Source organism: Cornus florida, unplaced genomic scaffold (genome assembly GCF_030987335.1).
Source record: "Cornus florida cultivar Cherokee Brave unplaced genomic scaffold, ASM3098733v1 CherokeeBrave_3.0.0_Hap2_Chr08, whole genome shotgun sequence".
NCBI classification, from domain to species: domain Eukaryota; kingdom Viridiplantae; phylum Streptophyta; class Magnoliopsida; order Cornales; family Cornaceae; genus Cornus; species Cornus florida.
Window position 1 is genome coordinate 55,525,212 of NW_026775578.1, and position 19,127 is coordinate 55,544,338.

General features: G+C 34.3%; 1 protein-coding gene across 1 annotated transcript; it reads left to right on the plus strand.

The window, feature by feature from the left end:
- Positions 1-9,424: 9,424 nt before the first annotated feature.
- LOC132268657 (peroxidase P7-like) lies at positions 9,425-12,131 on the plus strand. The gene is made up of 4 exons (XM_059769472.1): positions 9,425-9,685; positions 10,587-10,778; positions 10,892-11,057; positions 11,360-12,131. The coding sequence occupies exons 1-4, from the start codon at positions 9,470-9,472 to the stop codon at positions 11,749-11,751; spliced, it is 966 nt and encodes a 321-aa protein (XP_059625455.1). The 5' UTR covers positions 9,425-9,469; the 3' UTR covers positions 11,752-12,131.
- The last annotated feature ends 6,996 nt before the right edge of the window (positions 12,132-19,127 follow it).

The window sequence follows — 19,127 nt, forward strand, 5'->3', positions numbered from 1 at the left end:
AACGCAACCAAACGAGGCCAAAACAAGGGAGCCTGCTCTCTAAACAACAGAGCAAGCTCTAAGCATTATGGAGCCTTCTCTTTTAAATTAAAGAGCCTTCTCTTTTATCAAATATCCTTCTCTTTCAAATCAAGAGCCTTCTTTTTTATCAAAGAGCTTTCTCTTTCAAATCAAAAGCCTTTTCTTTTATCAAAGAGCCTTTTTCTTTCAAATCAAGAGCCTTCTCTTTTATCAAAGAGCCTCCTCTTTGCTAAAGGAGCCGCCTCTTTGCCTACCACGCCTTTTCTGCATCATCTCCGACAACTTTCGTTGATTCCGTTCATCTATGTTAAGGTCTCTAATGGTCTTAACAGTCTAATATATATCCAGTATCATCCCAATCCCTTGTTTATAACAGTAGGAATTAATACCACGATTAAAACAATACCAATTTGTTATGCTTTAAAAACAGACGACGAGCTTCCAAACTTGCAAGAATTATTTCAGACAAAATTAAACATACAACAGATAATCAATTTAACATATATTACACATACAAGATTCAATTAACGTCCCATTAAATTCCTAGAGATCATCTAGGTATGCACAGAACACAGGCCACGGGGAGAGAGACAGAATAGAACTTACCTATATGGTTTTTAAATCAAAACCTCGTCGTCATCTTCCTAAGTTTTTCTGGCAATCGTGACTACCGTCAAGAACTCCTCTGCTCCGATTCTAACCCTCGAACAGCCCTCAACCTTCCTCCTTGGTCCAGCCTTTAAGCCACAGCCGAAACCCTAACGAAAATCCCTCTGTTTGCCTCACAATCTCTCTCTGTGTTTTCTCTATATAACACTATACGTGCCTAGGGTTTTTCCAACCCTTTTGAAGACGTATAACAGTGTATATATAGGCACCAATAAAACCCTAGGTCCAATTCTAATTAGAAATGGAAAACCTAATTAACTCCTAGTCCAGTCGGCGTGAGACATAAAGACTAAAACCCTATTCTAACTTTATAATTAAAAACACTAATGATTAAATCTAATTAACTCACTTAAATAAACTAACCAACCATTTAAACAATTAAAATTAATTTAATTCAATTAAAGAAAATAAAAAAAATACAATTAAATATCCAATTAAACAAACAATTCAATTTAATAACAATTAGTCAATTAATGCAAATAAACAGGCAAACAAAATAATCAATTAACAACCAATCCATGTAAATAAAACAATTAATCAATTCAACATAAACACATATCCACATAAGCACATCAAATACAATAACTAAATTCCAATTAAGTCCTTTTAAAAATTAGGGGTATTACACAGCAGTCGTATTTGCTTTGAAGTTTTAGAGACATTACTTGTATGATGAGAGATTCGAGGTGTACTCGGATTATAAAAGTCTCAAGTACCTTTTCTCCCAAAAGGACTTGAACAACAGACAGAGAAGATGGGTTAAATTCTTGGAAGATTATAATTTTGACTTGCAGTATCATCCAGGCAAGGCAAATGTGGTAGCAGATGCCTTAAGCCAGAATTCTCGTGGAACTTTGGCTAGTTTAGCCATTTGAAAATGGAAGATGCTTGAAGATCTAGCAGAAATGGGATTGCAGTGTTTTGATGACGATGTTTGCTGTGAGTCGGCATTCTTGTTTAGTCCTGTGGCTCAGCCTACTCTTGTCAGACGAGTGATTGAGCCGCAGAGACATGATCCGGATTTGGATGCCAGTTATATCTTGATCTCCAGTGGTAAGACAGTGAAAGATTAGACTTTACATACAGATGGAGGTCTACGGTACAGAGCTTATTGGTTGTTTCCACAGGATGTCGTAAGGATGTCTTACGGGAGTTTCACACTTCCCGCGTTGTAGTTCATCTAGGTGGTACTAAAATGTATCACAATTTGAGACGTCAATATTGGTGGAGCGGAATGAAGAAAGATGTTGCACAATTTGTGGTTAAGTGCCTTACCTGTCAACAGGTGAAGGCCGAGCATCAGAGACCAGCCGGTTTGTTGCAACCATTGCCTGTAGCGTAGTGGAAATGGGAGCAGATTGCTATGGATTTTGTGACAGGTCTTCTAAGGTCACAGAAAGGTAATGAGGTCGTATGGGTCGTCATTGACAGATTGACCTCACTTTTTGCCTATTAAGGCAACAGATAATGCAGAGACGCTTAGTGTTCTTTATGTGAAGGAGATTGTAAGGTTACATGGAGTTTTAGTAACAATTGTTTCGGATAGGGATGCCAAGTTCACTTCGAAGTTATGGGAAGGATTTCAAGTAACGTTTGGCTTAGCGTTGCACCTTAGTATGGCATTCCATCCACAGACGGACGGCCAGTCGGAGTGTACTATCCAGATTTTAGAGGATATGCTTCGGGCATGTGTGCTTGATTTGGGAGGTAGTTGGGAGGATCACCTTCCACTTATTGAGTTTGCCTATAACGACACAGGCAAGCATTGAGATGCCTCCATTTGAGGCTTTGTATGGCAGACCATGTAGATCTCCAATTTGTTGGACTGAGATAGGCGAGACAGCCGCCTTAGGACCCGACCTAGTGCTGAAGACTATTGAGAAGATTAAGTTGATCAGATAGAGGTTGCTCACAGCTCAGAGTCGACAGAAGAGCTATGCTGATAGGCGGAGACGACCGCTATCTTTTGAGGTGGGAGACCATGTTTTTCTACGGGTTTCTCTACGGAAAGGGTTGATAAGATTCGAGAAGAGTGACAAGTTATCGCCACGATTCATTGGACCTTTTGAGATCATGGACCGAGTAGGAGAGGTTGCCTACAGACTTGCTTTACCACCACAGATGGACAGAGTCCACAATGTCTTTCATGTATCGATGCTACGGAAGTACGAGCCAAATCCATCTCACATTTTGAGTTGGGTTGATGTGGAAATTGATAAGGATGTTTCCTACGAGGAGGGACTAGTTCAAATCCTTGACACACAGAAGAAGGTGTTGAGGAACAAGATGATATCATTGGTAAAGGTTCTATGGAGGCATCACGACGTGAAGGAGGCTACTTGGGAGCTTGAACAGGAGGTTCGCTCAAAGTATCCAGATTTGTTTTCTCCCTCAGATATGGCTTGATTTCGGGGACGAAATCTTTTAAAATTTGGGAGAATGTAATGTTATGCTTTATATATATATATATATAATGGAAAAGTTGGTGGAGCCTACCCTTATCATAAGTGACCAAGACCCTTTTTTTCATTCAGTTTTCTTTCTGTGTTCGCGACAGTTCTCTCTCTCTAATTGGTTCTATTTTTTTTTTTCTTTTTCTTTTCCACATCAATTAAGCTTGATCTTTCCTTCACTACTTAGTATTTTTAAGTGCCGCTTGCGGCAAATTGAAGCCCGCGACGAGGTCTACGAGTTGATTATGGCCAATTACCATTTGGCCATCATTTGAAGGATCTCTAAATCCTAGGGTTTGAGGTGAAAATTGGGGCTTTTGGCTTAAATTGAGGTAGAGTCTCTAATTTGCATTTTCTTGTTCATTTGTGAGTCAGTTCTTGTTATTTGATGTCAACATGTTTAATTGAAATTAATTACCTCTAAAATGATTTTCTTGTGGGTGTAAAGTTCATGATTATATGTGTAATTGTTGATTTGTATAAAAAAACTTGTTTCATTATTAATTTTCTTTATGTTATTGTGTTGACAAAATTGCTAGGAATGATATATGGAAGCTTATGGAAATTTTCTTAGAATTATTGTAAAGTATACTTAATATGTTAATTTTTCCATACCTATGATGCTTAATAATTTATTGAAAATTTTATGTGAAAGTATGTTAATTATGTGATAATAATTCTTTCCATTTCCATAGTATTAAAAAGGCATGTGATATACATTCATAGCATGGGCATGAAAAAGGGTACAATGATTTGATAAGAATGAAAAAGGAGATTTTTGGGAAGAATTTGATGAAACGGTTTTGAGAAAACCAGGTTGCCGTGGAGTCAACAAAGGGCCGGTGTATTAATATAGCCTAGAGGGATTTAGGGAGATTGCCCTAGCGTGGCTGAGCTATCTTGGCCCCAAATGACGCTGCGGAGGTACCAAAAGTCAGGGATAGTAGCCAATCCTTCTCTCGTGTCGCTGCAGAGTCACCAAAAGGCAGGTTATATTAACAGTTTGTAAAGTGATTGAAGTTTTCTAAAAATGGGGAGTGACATGCATGACATTGTATTTATGGCACGACATTCATTTGTTTTGAACTTGCAGATTTACATTGTATTTTCTCCGGTTTAGCATGACCCCTCTTCCTATTGTCCTATTCATTATTTGGGTTCACGAGGTCACAAGAGGTGCGTATTAGGCACCACCTACTGAGCTTTTTGTTCACCCCATTATTTAACATTTTTCAGGGTTCAGAAAAGAAGTGGTGGATGACAATCCCCCGCAAACTTGAAGAAGATTAGGAGTTGTATTTTGTTATCTTTTGTATCTTAGCCCATTTTGTTTGTAGTGTCTCAAAACTAGAATGTCGTGTATTTATTTTTGCAAGTCAAAGTCATGTATTATAAATCATAACTCTTGTTGGTATTTTGAAGGGAAGCGAGATTATGTAAATGCTTAAGTTGAATGGGATGACGATGATGGGCTAATTTGGGGAGGTTGTTGATATTGTAATATTGGGGAATGTATTATATATATATATATATATATATATTTTTTTTTTTTTTGTATTGTGTCTTGAGATAGGTTGGATAGATCTTGAAAGAGCATTGTATTTTTTTTCATTTGAGCAAGTTGTTGTAAGCCCCTTTTTTTTATTTAGTTTGAGCCATTACAGTTGAGATGTACTAAATCGGAAAACAATCATGCCGCATACAAATTTATATATAACAAAAGTTGACAGGGGGCAGCTGCCACCACTCGCCCACGTGTGGATCCGTTGTTGGTATGGCATAGAAAGGGAAAAAAAATCATCGATTAACAAAGTTACACAAATTCTCAGAACCCATGATAGTTCAATGTAATGGTGGCTACAATTAGAAGCCTTTTAGATATTGCACAGAGAGGTTAACGAGATTTTTTTTAAACACACAGCAACTTGTTCCACAAAGCACAAAGGAGAATGGTAAGGATATGTGTCCCATATGCATGTATAATTATTTACAAACACCAAAAAATAAACAATGAACATCAAGAAAAACAGATTAAATAATTTGTTGCTATTTGTTGAAAGCTAGGAACGCAGTGGTATTAAATATTGTAGAAAGATAAGGCCAATACAGTGGTGTTACTGAGATTAACACAACCAAAATGGGAATATTTGCTTAGTGGAAGATTTTTTCCCCCTAACCTATGGAATATATGATCATCAAAATCCAATACAACTATCATTTCCTTTTTCTGTTTATTAGAGTGCGCAACCGATAGAGAGAGTTTTGACTCAGATAGGCTGTATTGAATCCTTCCCGACGGAAGTCTTCTTATTAGTTCCATCTTTTCAATACTCTACATCACATTGTAACACGCTACATCACGAGATGCAACCCTCATGCAACAACGATGTAATACTGTGCAACACATATTTACATCGAAAATGCAACACATACTTAGATCGAAGATGTAACATATTGCATCATGATGCAACAGTACAACACCATTATATCAAAATCTTAACACCTTTACGTAGTTGTTGCATTGTCAACTTAAAATTCTTGCTAAAGTTGTCGCATTGTCGATTTAAAGTGTTGCATTACTGATTTAAAGGCACAAGACAATCGCACAAGAGGATCCTGATTCTAGCCAAGATACCCGTGACATACACATTAAGAAAGATAGTTGAGTTTAGTGATTTTGTAATCAATGGCCTGAGTACATTCTATCGTTTACCAGGGTCTAAATCAGCTTTGTACTTTGTCAGAATTGGTGGAATTAGTAGCTGATTGGGGACTACATTGGTCCAGCCAGCCAAAAGAGTTAGATGATCAGGACTCGGAGATCCTATATTTAGTGTTTGGAAGCAAAGCTCAAAAGAGTGATTCCTAAAGTCATGTGGTCCCCAAATTATTGATTTCAAATGCTTGCATCTGTTCCAAACCGAAAATATATAACATGATGATATAATTAATCCAAATTTCAAATCCAAAATATATCTAATAAAATAATAGTATCAATAGTAACAACAATTATTATTATTATTATTATTACAATAATAATAATAATAATAATAATTTTTAGATGAAATCGTAAATTTTTTAAGTTCTTTGGGTCTATAGGACTCCCTTTTTGGTTTTGGTATTTGTATAGGTCCTGTGCCGTGTTTCCCTTTTGAAGACTTTTTAATACAATTTTATTTATCAAAAAATAATGATAATAAACAATTTTCGTCAGCAACTAAATGGAGTGCAATAGAAATTCTCACATCTAATATACATGTACAGAATACAATATCAGAGTTAAGAATAATTGAACCTAAATGAATTTGATTGTTCACAAACTGAAACTGATAATATCTCTAGAGTTCTGTGTGTTAAAGTTGTACTTAATATCCTATAATGAATTCATTTTTAGGTCCGAATTTCAACATAATATTGTAATTTGCTCTGTTCATAAGGGAATTTAAACTGCCGATCTCAGAATCTGAGATGAAAGTTTTGTCATTACACTACCCATTTGAGAAGTTTTTATCTCGTTGAGATTTTTTTTTTTAAAAATTATTTTTAATTTTTTAAATTCAAAAACATTTTAGCAATAAGCAGGTTTGAAGCAAATGATTAATAACATTTTCTGGGTGAGCGGCTCCAACTTTAACTCCCACCTCTCTCTAACTTTCTCTCTCTAATCCCTTCGTCTTCTTCATCTCTCTACCTCCCTTCCATAAGAATGGGGAGATGATGGTCGCCTCCCACGGCTACAATAAACTCGGCGTGTTTCCATAAGTGCACTCCGTGAGTATTTTTTTTACGTCGTTTTTGTTTTTTTTCGGCTAGATCTATTCATGTTTGATTCGTTTTCGAAACACATAGACGGATTTGTTGTTTCCTTCGACTAGATTTCTGGTTTAGGTCGGTTTTGGTTTTTCTTACCTCGATTTAATCTTTTTTCTCTTGATTTGATCTTGTGCGGGGTTTCTTGTGTGTTGGAGCGCCTTGTGGTTATAGTTTTGGAGTGGTTGCTGTGCTGATGGCCAGACTTTTCGGTCTCTCCAGTTTGTTGCGTTCTCCTATGGTGGTTCCGTTTGCAGAGTGTTGAGCTCTATTTCCTCCACAAATTTGGAGCCTGCTCTTCATTTATTTACTTTGTTTTAAGATTTATATATTTTTTCTGACTTAGTTTTATGATTTTATACTGCCAAATTGGCTTTTATGCTTCTGAATGACAAAAATAAATAAATAAATAAATAAAAAATTAATAACATTCACTCGACCAAATTTGACTCTGGAACACAATTGGGACCCAATTAGTTAAGTAGTCCCTTTAAGATCATATATGTTAATTGTTTGATACTCCGGTAAGCTAAAAAAGCAATCCATGATGAAGCAAAACAACATATTGGATGTGAACTGAGTGACGGATTGAATTAGGGTTATCCTTTGACGTGAACTTTAAAACCGGACATACCTTAAAATCGGACTTCTCAGATTCGATTCTCATCAGATGTAAAAAATATACTTATATTTTTTTTTTTTGCTTTTAGTTATGCATGCCTGTTATCATGAAGTTGAAGCTTCTAGATTGGACGTGACTAGAATCACCACTTTAAATTAGCATTGGGGAGAGTGAATTTCAATATTATCATTTTCAAACATTAAAAGTAGGAGTGTCAAAATGGATCAGGAATCATTGACCCGCTCATATTCGCCCTCTATTTAATGGTTATAGGTGAACCATATTTAGTTAAGAGTCAAGATGAGTTGGGTAATTTTTAACCATTTAATTTGAGAGTCAAGATGGATTGAATATGGTTAATCATATTCAACTCATATTTCACCCATCATATAATAAACACACAACACACATTTATTCTATATTGCACTCAACTCACTTCTCTCTCTAAAATTCTTTCATTCACAATCCTCTCTCTCTCTCTCTCTCTCTCTCTCTACATTTGTCTTTTATCAATTCCCTCTCTCTAAGTTTCTCTCTCGAGAAATTTCTTCTAAAAAAATAAAAAATAAAAAATAAAAAATGATAAAAATATAAATAATAAAAAATATAAAAAATAAAATATATATTTTAAAAAATAAAAAAATTTAAGAATAAATAAAAAAAATTAAAAATTTAAATAATTCAAAAAATAATTTTAAAAAAATAAATTTTTTTTTTAAAAAAAAATTTAACAATAAATAAAAAAATTAAAAAATAAATTTTTTTAAAAAATAATTAAAAAAAATTTTAAAAAATAAATTAAAAAATTAAAAATAAATTTTAAAAACAAATTAAAAATAATAAAAAATTAAAAATAATAATTTTTTTTAAAAATAAAAAATAATTAAAAATAATAATTAATGGGTCTACGGATCATAACGGGTTGACCCTGCCCATTTTCAACCCGTTCAGAAATGGTTAAATATGGGTCTTGACCTATATTGATCCGCCCATTTTCAACCCAACCCAAACCCGACCCAACCCGCCCATTTGCCACCCTTAATTAAAAGTCATGTAATCAAATAATTAGAGTTAATTTCATCTGTTACTTTTTTTTGAACGGGTTAAATATGGGTCTTGACTCATATTGATCCGCCCATTTTCAACCCAACCCAAACCCGATCCAACCCGCCCATTTACCACCCCTAATTAAAAGTCATGTAATCAAATAATTAGAGTTAATTTCATCTGCTACTTTTTTTTAATTTCTTCCATAATTGACGTGTATAGTGTAGACGGCAACCACTTTATGTAAATAATGTCCACGTTGAAAAATATGATAGCTATATATATAATATATTGACGTGTAGTGCTTTTATTTTAATAATAACTTAGGTCCTACTCCAAATTAAAATTGCATATATTTAGTAACCAAAGATAGTTTCAATAGAAAAGTCAAATATTAACACTTGTTTATAAAGTCGAAAAAATCCCATTTTAATCAGCCTTTATTGGTATGATCTCTCGAGTCATCACCAAATCATAGATTAAGTTGGTTTATTGGGACCCATTTTGACAAAAACATAAACCTAAATGTCACACTGTCTTGGTAGCATATCTTTTCTAAAAGAACATACACGCAACAACCTTTATTTTATTTTATTTTTTATTTTTATCACTTCTCACTAAATCAATTAAATTAATCAGTCAATCACTTATTACTTTATAGCTTTTTCCCGCTTTCAACGTAGACATGCCATGCAAATTGAGTCATTGAGTTAGGTAACCTGGCCAAAGCCAATACCTTGAGAGAAAAACTCTATATATACTATTACTTGTTACACTATGTTCACAACACACACATCACACATTGATCTCTCTAGCTCTCTCTCTATTGTTGAATTGTAATACAACAATGGCTTCATTTTCTTCTTTCATGGCCATTGTGACTTTGGCTTTTCTTGTGCTCTTTATTGGGAGCTCTTCAGCTCAACTCTTAACAAATTTTTACTCCAATTCTTGTCCAAATCTTTTTACCACAGTCAAATCTGCAGTGCAATCTGCAATTTCAAAAGAAGCTAGGATGGGGGCTTCTCTTCTTCGCTTATTCTTCCATGACTGTTTTGTTAATGTAATTTTACTTGTTCTCACACTTGCTAGCTACTAATATTTTTATTTTTTTAAGTTACCTAAATGTCACCTAACCCTTTCTAGGTCATGCAATGACAGGAGTCTCGTGCCGTGGGGTTAGTCCTTAACTTACCTAAATGTGTTATGCCACAATAGTCGTCTTAAATTCCATTTTCTTTCCTCAGGGGTGAGATCATTAGGTCAAAGAGTTTATGTTGGGTCACTTTCACAAGTTTAGCCCAACTCGGATTGAAATGTCACTAGTGTTTAGAGTAGATTAGCCTTGTTAAAAGAATATATATATATATATATATATATATATATATATATATATATATATATATATATATACCCTTCTTTTTTCTTTTTTCTTTTTTTTTTTTAAAAAAAAAGAGAGAAGGAATTCTCCTTTTTATTGTTTTTATTATTATTTTTGTGTGTCTCGAACTTCTTAGAATATTTCACAATCCATCACTGAATACTTACAATCCCGTATCTCACATACACCATACAAGTACCCCAAAAATTTTCCTAAGTGAATTTTAATTCCTGACTATTTATTCGTAAGTAAGATGCTGAGCTTATTTGCTTTGCCACCGTTAGTCACAATTGTTTATTGTCTTTTTCCTATTCAGAGTAAACAATGGAGTCACTATCATTATTTGAAGGGGTCATCTTGTTGAATAATATTGGGCAGTTGAAACCTGAAAATGCCCCCCAATAATACCCAATATAAAATTGATGGACCTGAACTTGGCCCAAAGGTTTGGGAAGCGTCAAGATTATAACAGAGATAGGTCTAAAATTATTGACCAAAAAACACAGAGAAAAGGACTAACTGATTCTTAATTTTTATGAGGTCCAATTACTAAACCTTATCTGCTTCTTCTTGACTTTGTCAGGGATGCGATGGATCCATCCTCCTCGACGACACATCTTCCTTCACCGGAGAGAAGAGGGCAGTCCCGTATTTGAACTCCGCTAGGGGATTTGATGTCGTTGACAATATAAAATCCGTTGTTGAAAAGGCATGCCCCGGTGTAGTCTCATGTGCTGATTTATTAGCCATTGCTTCTCGAGACTCTGTTGTTACAGTAAGTCCCCTAGAAATCCAAGTGCTACATCAATTATTGTATTTACGATAGAGCTCTCTTACTAGCATTACTCTCATTAAATCACGTACTTTCTTATGTGATCTAATTTCTAGCTTGGAGGGCCAAGCTGGAATGTCAAGCTCGGAAGAAGAGATGCTAGGACAACAAGCCAGTCTGCTGCCAATAACGGCATTCCTCCTCCAACTTCTAACCTCAATAACCTCATTTCAAGATTCAATTCTCTTGGCCTTTCTACCAAGGACATGGTTGCTTTAGCTGGTTCGTCTTTTATTTATTATTGTGATATTTTAATCTCGAAAGTTCGAACAAACCTCAACAAGTTTCAAATTCTCAACCCTCTTCTATCACTTGAAATGATGCTCATTGATAACGTTATGTGGTCGATTCTCTCTCGAAAGATGTCTTATTCATCTCATACTAAGCAAGTACTATAGTGACAGAACAACTTAACTTTTTAATAAATTGGTTCTTAATGTATCAAATGAATAAGAAACTCAATTAAACTTATCGATTAGATTATTAAGTTTGAATGACATTATTGTCTTTTATAAAACTTGTAGGTTCTCACACCATTGGACAAGCAAGGGGTACTTCATTCAGGGCACGCTTGTACAATGAGACAAACATTGACGCTTCATTAGTTCAGACAAGGCAAGGGAATTGTCCAAGAACCGCAGGCTCAGGGGACAACAATTTGGCACCTCTTGACCTTCAATCTCCCACAGCTTTCGACAACAACTATTACAAGAACCTTGTCAACCGGAGGGGGCTGCTCCACTCCGATCAACAGTTGTTCAACGGCGGATCAGCCGATTCGATTGTGAGATCCTATAGCAACAGCCAGAGCAGCTTCACTTCTGATTTTGCCGCGGCCATGGTTAAAATGGGAGACATCAGCCCCCTCACCGGATCGAATGGAGAGATAAGGAAGAATTGCAGGAAGACTAATTGATGATCAATTAGCTTTGGGATTGATAATAAAATTGATTGGTAGCTCTATTTTGCTTTGATGATGATAGAAATGTGTGTGTTTTGAATTGCGTGTTTTGAGGTCCTTTTCCTTCCTTAGGTACCTATTAAGGGCATGACCATGTCAAAGTAGCTCTATTTTGCTTTGATGATGATAGAAATGTGTGTGTTTTGAATTGTGTGTTTTGAGGTACTTTTACTTCCTTAGGTACCTATTAAGGGCATGACCATGTCAAAGGAAGTGTTGTTGAGTTCTGCTGCTTTTTTAGACTTGGTTGAAAATTCAGATTTTCATTGAAAATCTTAGTAAGATTTTCTGTGAAAATCCTAAATAAACTGAACACTTTTTGTTAGTTATCAATATATGTGACTATGTTTATAGTTTTTCAATATATGTGCCTATGACTTTATTTTAATTTTCAAAATTCAGTCTCAATCATTATCATGGGATTATAGTAAAATCTGACATTCCGAATTGTAAGGGTAAACTGATAAAATAAATAAATAAATAAATAAATAATAATAAATAAATAAATAAATCTATTATATGAAGAATATGCAAATATTCTATGGTGTTTGAAAAATAAAAAATAAAAAAGACTTCTACAATTTCTAATTTGAGCAAATAAAAATATTTTCTCAATTTGAAAACGAAAATACCCTTAAGACAATAAAATAAAAAGCATTTATTTCAAATTTTAAGAATATTTTGAGATTTTTATTAAAAAATATTATCAAAATTGACAATCAATAAATATCAAGAGACAATTCGCACATATTTTGAAATGTTAAAAATCATATGAACTTGTTAAATAGTAGGGTTGTTCTATACATTTTTTTATATAGAGGATAATACTACTAACATTTTTATTTGAAAATAAAGGACAATTATGTCAAACCAAAAACTAATCGGAGAAAAAGTAATCATAGAACTAAAAAAAAAAAAAAAAAAAAAAAAAAAAAAAAAAAAAAAAACACAAAAATTTGTCCATATAAAAAAATAACTTATCAAAAATTGATAAATAAATTATTTTTGTTAAATTTTAATAGTTTTATACATAAATATTTTATTAAGAATAAAAAACTAAAATATATTGTACAAACGGAATCTTAAAGACCGTGTTTGAGTTTCAAGAATTGATCTTCTATCGTTCTACCCATTAAACCCCCAATGGCAAACGAACCTAACCTTATCCCTGTTGATTTGGAATGCGAATCTGCTCAAGTGCACCTCTCACTAGAGCAAATCCAGTGCAGATCTAAGGGCTGAGGTGAAACCATCTTAGCCCATTTGCCACATCATCGTTCAGTCAGCATCTTACACAATAAAGTTACTGATTTATTATTTCATTTACCACATGTACGAATATCCCATACACTTATACTAATACACCATACATTTATACATTATACGTATAAAAATTCTTGATTTATAATTACATTTAACTTTATTTTTTGTTAAAAATTACATTTAACTTTACCTTTGGGTAAAATTACAGAACCCTAATCTCCCTCCTCTTCGTCTTCGTCGTCTAGACCTTCCACTGTTCTTCTTCCTTTCAATCTGTCTCCTGTACTCTCCTCTTCGTCTTCGTCTGAACTTCAAAATTTCAAAATTTAATGGCTAGGTTAAAATCTATAACGAGGAAGAAAGCGACAAAACGTATGTTCCAGTTACCTAAGAAGAAGAAGGCAATGTCTACCAATGACGTAAGAACAAAAACCGTCTCAAATGAAGGACAAACCTCACGTGAAGGACGAAGCAGTGTTGGTATTTTCGGTGGTGAGCAGGATTTGGTGAACGCGCCTCCCACAGTGTTCTTAATGTATATGTAAACATTGATTATGTATCAGTTTTAGGGTTTAGAAATTTATTTCAGATTTTAGGGTTTTGAAATAATTGATTAATTATATAGATTTTAGGGTTTGGAATGGTGAAATTGAGTTTCGGAAGTTAATTTTTTTAACGTGTTAGGAAAATATTGTAATGATATATGCAATTGATACATGATACATGTTTTAAAAAGTTGTGATAATAATAATTTGTTGTTTCCGAATATGAAATCTTTTTACATATACTGAAAGTGTTTGTGGTTGTTATTATTAATTAAGGAATTGTGAAATTGAGTTGTGGAAGTTAATTTTTTGAACTTATTAGGTCAATATGTTGATGCAATATAAATAATAAGTTAATTTTATACATGATACATGTTTAGATAAGTTGTGAGCATAATAAATTGATTTGTTCACTTTTGTATTGTATTGCGTTACAAATAGTAGGTGATGAAATATGCAAATCTTCGTACATATATGTTGAAAGTATTTGTGGTTCTTATTATTAATTTATGAATTGTGAAACTGAGTTGCGGAAGTTAATTGTTTTAACATTTAGAAAAATATGTTGATGTAATATGCAATTCATACATGATACATGTAAAAATAAGTTGTGATAATATGCAATGTATACATGAAGGGCTGACTGCATTAGAAAGTATCGGACAGAGCACTCAAAACATGACAGGTTACTGAAGGCAGTGATGCATTTGGTGCACAAACGTGCTAGATAGACATGGAATGCAATGTCTGCCGCTAAGAAAGAGCCATGGATCAGAGAACGTAGAAGACGACATGAAGAGTACAGCAAGCTTCCTGAAGAAAGAAAGGCTCCAAAAAAAGAAAGGGTAATTAAATTTTAATGTAAATATTTTATTTGATGACCAAACCTAGAATGTATGCATAATGTGCTGTAATCATATGCCTTTGAAGTAGAAGAAAAAGGAAAAGATCAATCCCACCCAAGGTGCGTGGCACAGGTGCTCTCTTTCCAAGTTCCACGAAGTAGTGTCACAGCTTGATGAGGAAAAGATAAAGGTTGTTGAGGAGCTTGGTTTTGAAAAATTGCTGGAACATAAATGTTCTTTTTTGTCCCGGGAGTTATGTATGTATTTAATTAAAAATTTTGACTCTGAAAAATGTTGTATAAAAGTTGAAGAGATAGGCTATATACCCATCCATTCAGCTGATAGCCACTCCATCTTTGATATACCATTTGGTGTTCCAAAAGTGCTGAAAAATGATCATTTTTTTAATTCTAAGTGGATAAATGAAGGTGGTTACAAGGAAGCTGGTGGAATGCACCAAGATGTATTGTTAGAGCAAGTTTTAACGATAAAGGGAGTGGATGAATTCAAGCGAGCATTTGTGCTCTTTGCTTATAGTAATGTACTCAATCCCACCGGTCGTAATAATTGTCATTAGGGCTTGTTGAAAACTGTGGATGATGTGAATGCAATTAGCACTTACAACTGGTGCAGATATGTCTGTGATTGTTTGGTGAGAACCCTAGAACCATCTGCAGACATCAAGCTGAAAAAGTCATACGGTGGCTGTATGATTTTTTTGCAAGTATCCTTGGTTATGATTTTTATAAATTTGCCTTTAAAATGTGTGTGAATTACATATTAATTTTATGAAACATAATTAATATTTACTTTAATTTTTGGTCTTTTAAATCAGTTGCTTTATTTGATGCATTGTGATACTCAATACCGAGCTTATCCTGAGGGAGATATGAAAAGTTTTGGTTTTTGGACATCAGAGGTTGTACGATCATGCATTAGATGGGAGATGGGTAATGGAGGTTTTGGACATGGACAGGTAATTATTTTTGTTATGTATGGACAGGTATATTTACGAAAAGTATTTTGTATTGTTGAAAATAGTTATATATATATATATATATATATATATATATATATATATATATATTATAATTTGATGATAGACTAGTGTTATTTAAATATGAAATGGAAAAAGTTGATCCCTCTGAAGCCGAAAACATGTAGCAGCAGCAGCAGTGGTAATGATGTGGCAGCCGAATATAGTTTCAACCCTTGTTTAAACATGGATTTTGATGATTATCATTTTTCTAACTCGGATGTGGAGGTAATTATGTTGTAAAATACATTTTCTCTATTTACAGGATATATTTGAAAAAGTTATGTGAACTAATTATCCTTATTTTATGCAGAGTTGCATAAGTAAAGTGCGAATGCACATACAAATGTCTGAATTTAATGTATTAAAATCCAAAAAAAGTCTATTAAAAATGTTGTCTGCCTTCAAGAAGTGGGACATGCAAAAAAAAAAAAAAAAAAGCAAGACTGTCAAGGGACAACAAAGAGAAGAATGATGGGTTGGGTAAGCAACCAAGTGATGCAGATGGTAATGATGATGATGGTGACCGTGTTGAGGAATCAGGTGGGGATGAAGTTGAGGATGAAGAAGTTGAGAATGAAGAAAGTGAGGATGATGAAGTTGAGGATGAAGAAAGTGATGGTGAGAATAAGGAAGCTGATGATGAAGAAAGTGATAAAGACTCTGCCGATGGCAATGAGGCCAATGAGGAAGGTGAGGATGAAAAAAATAATAGAGAGTCTGGCAATGGCAATGAAAGAAGCGAAGATCAAGAAAGTGATCGAAGAAGTGAGGAGTGTGTAATGATGATGATGAGCAGGAGCAGGGTGAAAAGAATGAGAGTTGTTCTAGTCCAACTCACAGTGTTTTACTAAGTGCCGAGGAAAATAATGACTTGAATGCTTCTGTTGCGGCCACTTGTCGAGATAGTCAGTTAAGTTCGGACCACATTGAGTTAACAAAGAATGAAGGACTTGTAAAGGTTACAAGGGGGAAAAGGAAATTAAAGCGCTACGAATATGCTTACGCTCCCTATGTAAAGAAAAAGAATAAAATGGTTCATCTCACCAAGGAACAGAAAATGCTATTAACATATGTGGGAAAACTTGATGGAGAGAAATTGTAAGTTTTTTAATGCACACTTGTCATCTTCTGCATTACATATGTTTGTGTTTAAATAATTATTGCATGTGTTTATATGTAATGTGTGAGTATAATAATTAATTTACAAGTCTTGTCCTTAATTGTCCCATCAATGAAATAATCGTTTCCATGTTTGGTCGCACTATAAGTCGTCATCAGATTCAAACTGTATTCCATGATTAGTGGTTGTCCGATGATGTGAGTTTAATGAATTTATTACATTACTATTGCATAGTTATGGTTGTTGATGGTATAAAAATTGAATGTATCTAAATGAAATGTATTTATTGAAAGGTGATTAATTTCTTTGGGAATATACTAAACATGGAGGAAGGACCTGGTAGGGAAAAGTATTGCTTTAATAGTAGAGTGGTACAGTTCATTATTGATTTCAATGTAATGAAGATAAAGACTAAAGCTGGATGCTAGCCTGTCTTACAGCAAGTCTAGTCAAAATACAAGAAGGATTCTAAGATGAGTTTTCTTCCACGTCCCACGCAAGCGCAGATGGTGAGTATGTCTTTTATTTATTGGATATAAATATTTAAACCTTAGCTTTTGTATGATTAACTTTATACTGACCTTGGTGTAGTTATTCTTCCCGTCATGCATAGATAGGCATTGGTTATTGTTTGTGGTAAACCGTTGCAAGCGAACGGTGGATTACATTTGTTCAAAGGGAAGACCCCATACATATATTTCATGTGTTATTTTGTTGGTACGTATATGGAGTTTCAGTTGATATAAAGAATTTTTACTAGCAATTTATTTTTTAAAAAAACTTACTTTAAATAGCAGAAAGAGTTTGCTGGGATTGTGTTGAGTGAAGATTTGACAAAATATGTTACGAACATACCAACTACAATATATTTCACGTGTTGAGTTCCTCAGGCACCACAGCCAGTGGCGCCAATTGGCATTTATCCAGCCAGGGGTTCTATACCTACTGCTTCTATACATCAGTCAGGCTATCAGGGCCATTCACAGCAGGGCTCAGGGACTCAGGGACGAGCCTACGCTCTTCCACAGGCGGATGCTTCTGCAGGCACCTCTTCAGTTCGAGGTATCTTTCCAGTTTTTAGTTCTTGGGCACGGGTTCTTGTTGACACGGGTGCATCACATTCTTTCATTTCTATATCATTTGCACATTCATTGGGTTTGGAGGTCACACTTTAGGATAGTCTTCTTTGTGTTGACACACCAGTTGGGGGTTGTAATACCCCTAATTTTAAAAAGGATATTTTTGGTATTTTATTTTTGATTTAATTGTTTTTATTTGATTAATTGTTTAATTGTTTTGTTAATTGTTAATTATTTAATTGCGGGTATTTTGTTTAATTGTTAATTATTTTGTTAATTGTTAATTATTTAATTGTTTTAATTATTTAATTGGTTGTTAATGGTTGTTTTTTTTTTTTTTTTTTATTTCTTTATTTAAGTCATTGCTATTATAAATTTACGTATGTTCATGTAGCCGGCACTGTTTAAACCTAGGTTGTTCAATGGGCCGAGTTGTATAAGGATTAGGGTTTAGAATTTAAAAGTCTATATATATGCATATTCTATGTTGGTTTAGGGTTAGAAACACAATCCTAGTTCTCATAGTCACACTGTGAAACAAAGAGAATATACAAAGAGTAATAGTTGTGGTTTTGGGAAAAGCAGAGAGGAGAACTTGAGAGAGTTACAGAGAGGAAGGAAGTTGTGGTTTTGGGAGAAGCAGAGAGGAGAACTTGAGAGAGTTACAGAGAGGAAGGAAGTTGGGGTTATGGGTTTCAACTGAGACTAAACCTAGAGTGACGAAGGTGGAACAACAGTCGGAAATCTCGTCGAAAAATTCAGGATACGGTAGTTTAGAGTTTTAATTCTGTGCATGCTTAGTTAGGCTCCAAGGATTAAATAAAAGCTAAAACGGATTCAACCAAGCATGATCACCAGTTTTTTTTTTTTTTTTTTGTAGATATGAAGTTTTTATTTTGATCTCATTGAATTAACTGGGTTGCACAAGTCTGCGATGTACTGTTATTTAGTTGCTTTCGTTGTTTACGTATAAGCTTTCTTTAATAGGGATTAATATTGGATTGGATGTCTGATAACTAATCTAAAACTGAGTTTGAACCCTAGAACAAGTTCTTAGATTAGTTTTTGTTTTCACTAAATTAATTTGTATAAATCTGTTGTATGTTGCTTGAACTTTCCAATAGAGGTTCTGTAATCGTGGCTTAAGAACTTGTGTTCTTCACATGTTGGGATTGGATTTTAGGGATTTAAATTTGTCTAGAACTAAGATTGAACCTAGAATGAAGATTAAAAACATTGCAGAGGCTTTGTGCTTCGTCAGAGACAGAGAAGTTGATCAGTTTTCGCGCAAACGGAGCACAGGGAAGTAAAGTCGGCTCACCACAAGGGTGGAGCCGCCTTTACAAGGGGTAGAGCCGGCTCCACTTGTGGTAGAGGCGGGTCCACTTTTAGTGGAGGCGGCTCTTCTTTTGTTTTTTGACTTTTCCACGTTCTGCCTTC

Coding starts and splice junctions, on each gene's coding strand:
- LOC132268657 (XM_059769472.1), top strand. CDS start 9,470: ATGGCTTCATTTTCTTCTTTCATGGCCATTGTGACTTTGGCTTTTCTT. Junction 9,686..10,586: donor TCCATGACTGTTTTGTTAAT/GTAATTTTACTT, acceptor TGACTTTGTCAG/GGATGCGATGGATCCATCCT. Junction 10,779..10,891: donor CTCGAGACTCTGTTGTTACA/GTAAGTCCCCTA, acceptor TCTAATTTCTAG/CTTGGAGGGCCAAGCTGGAA.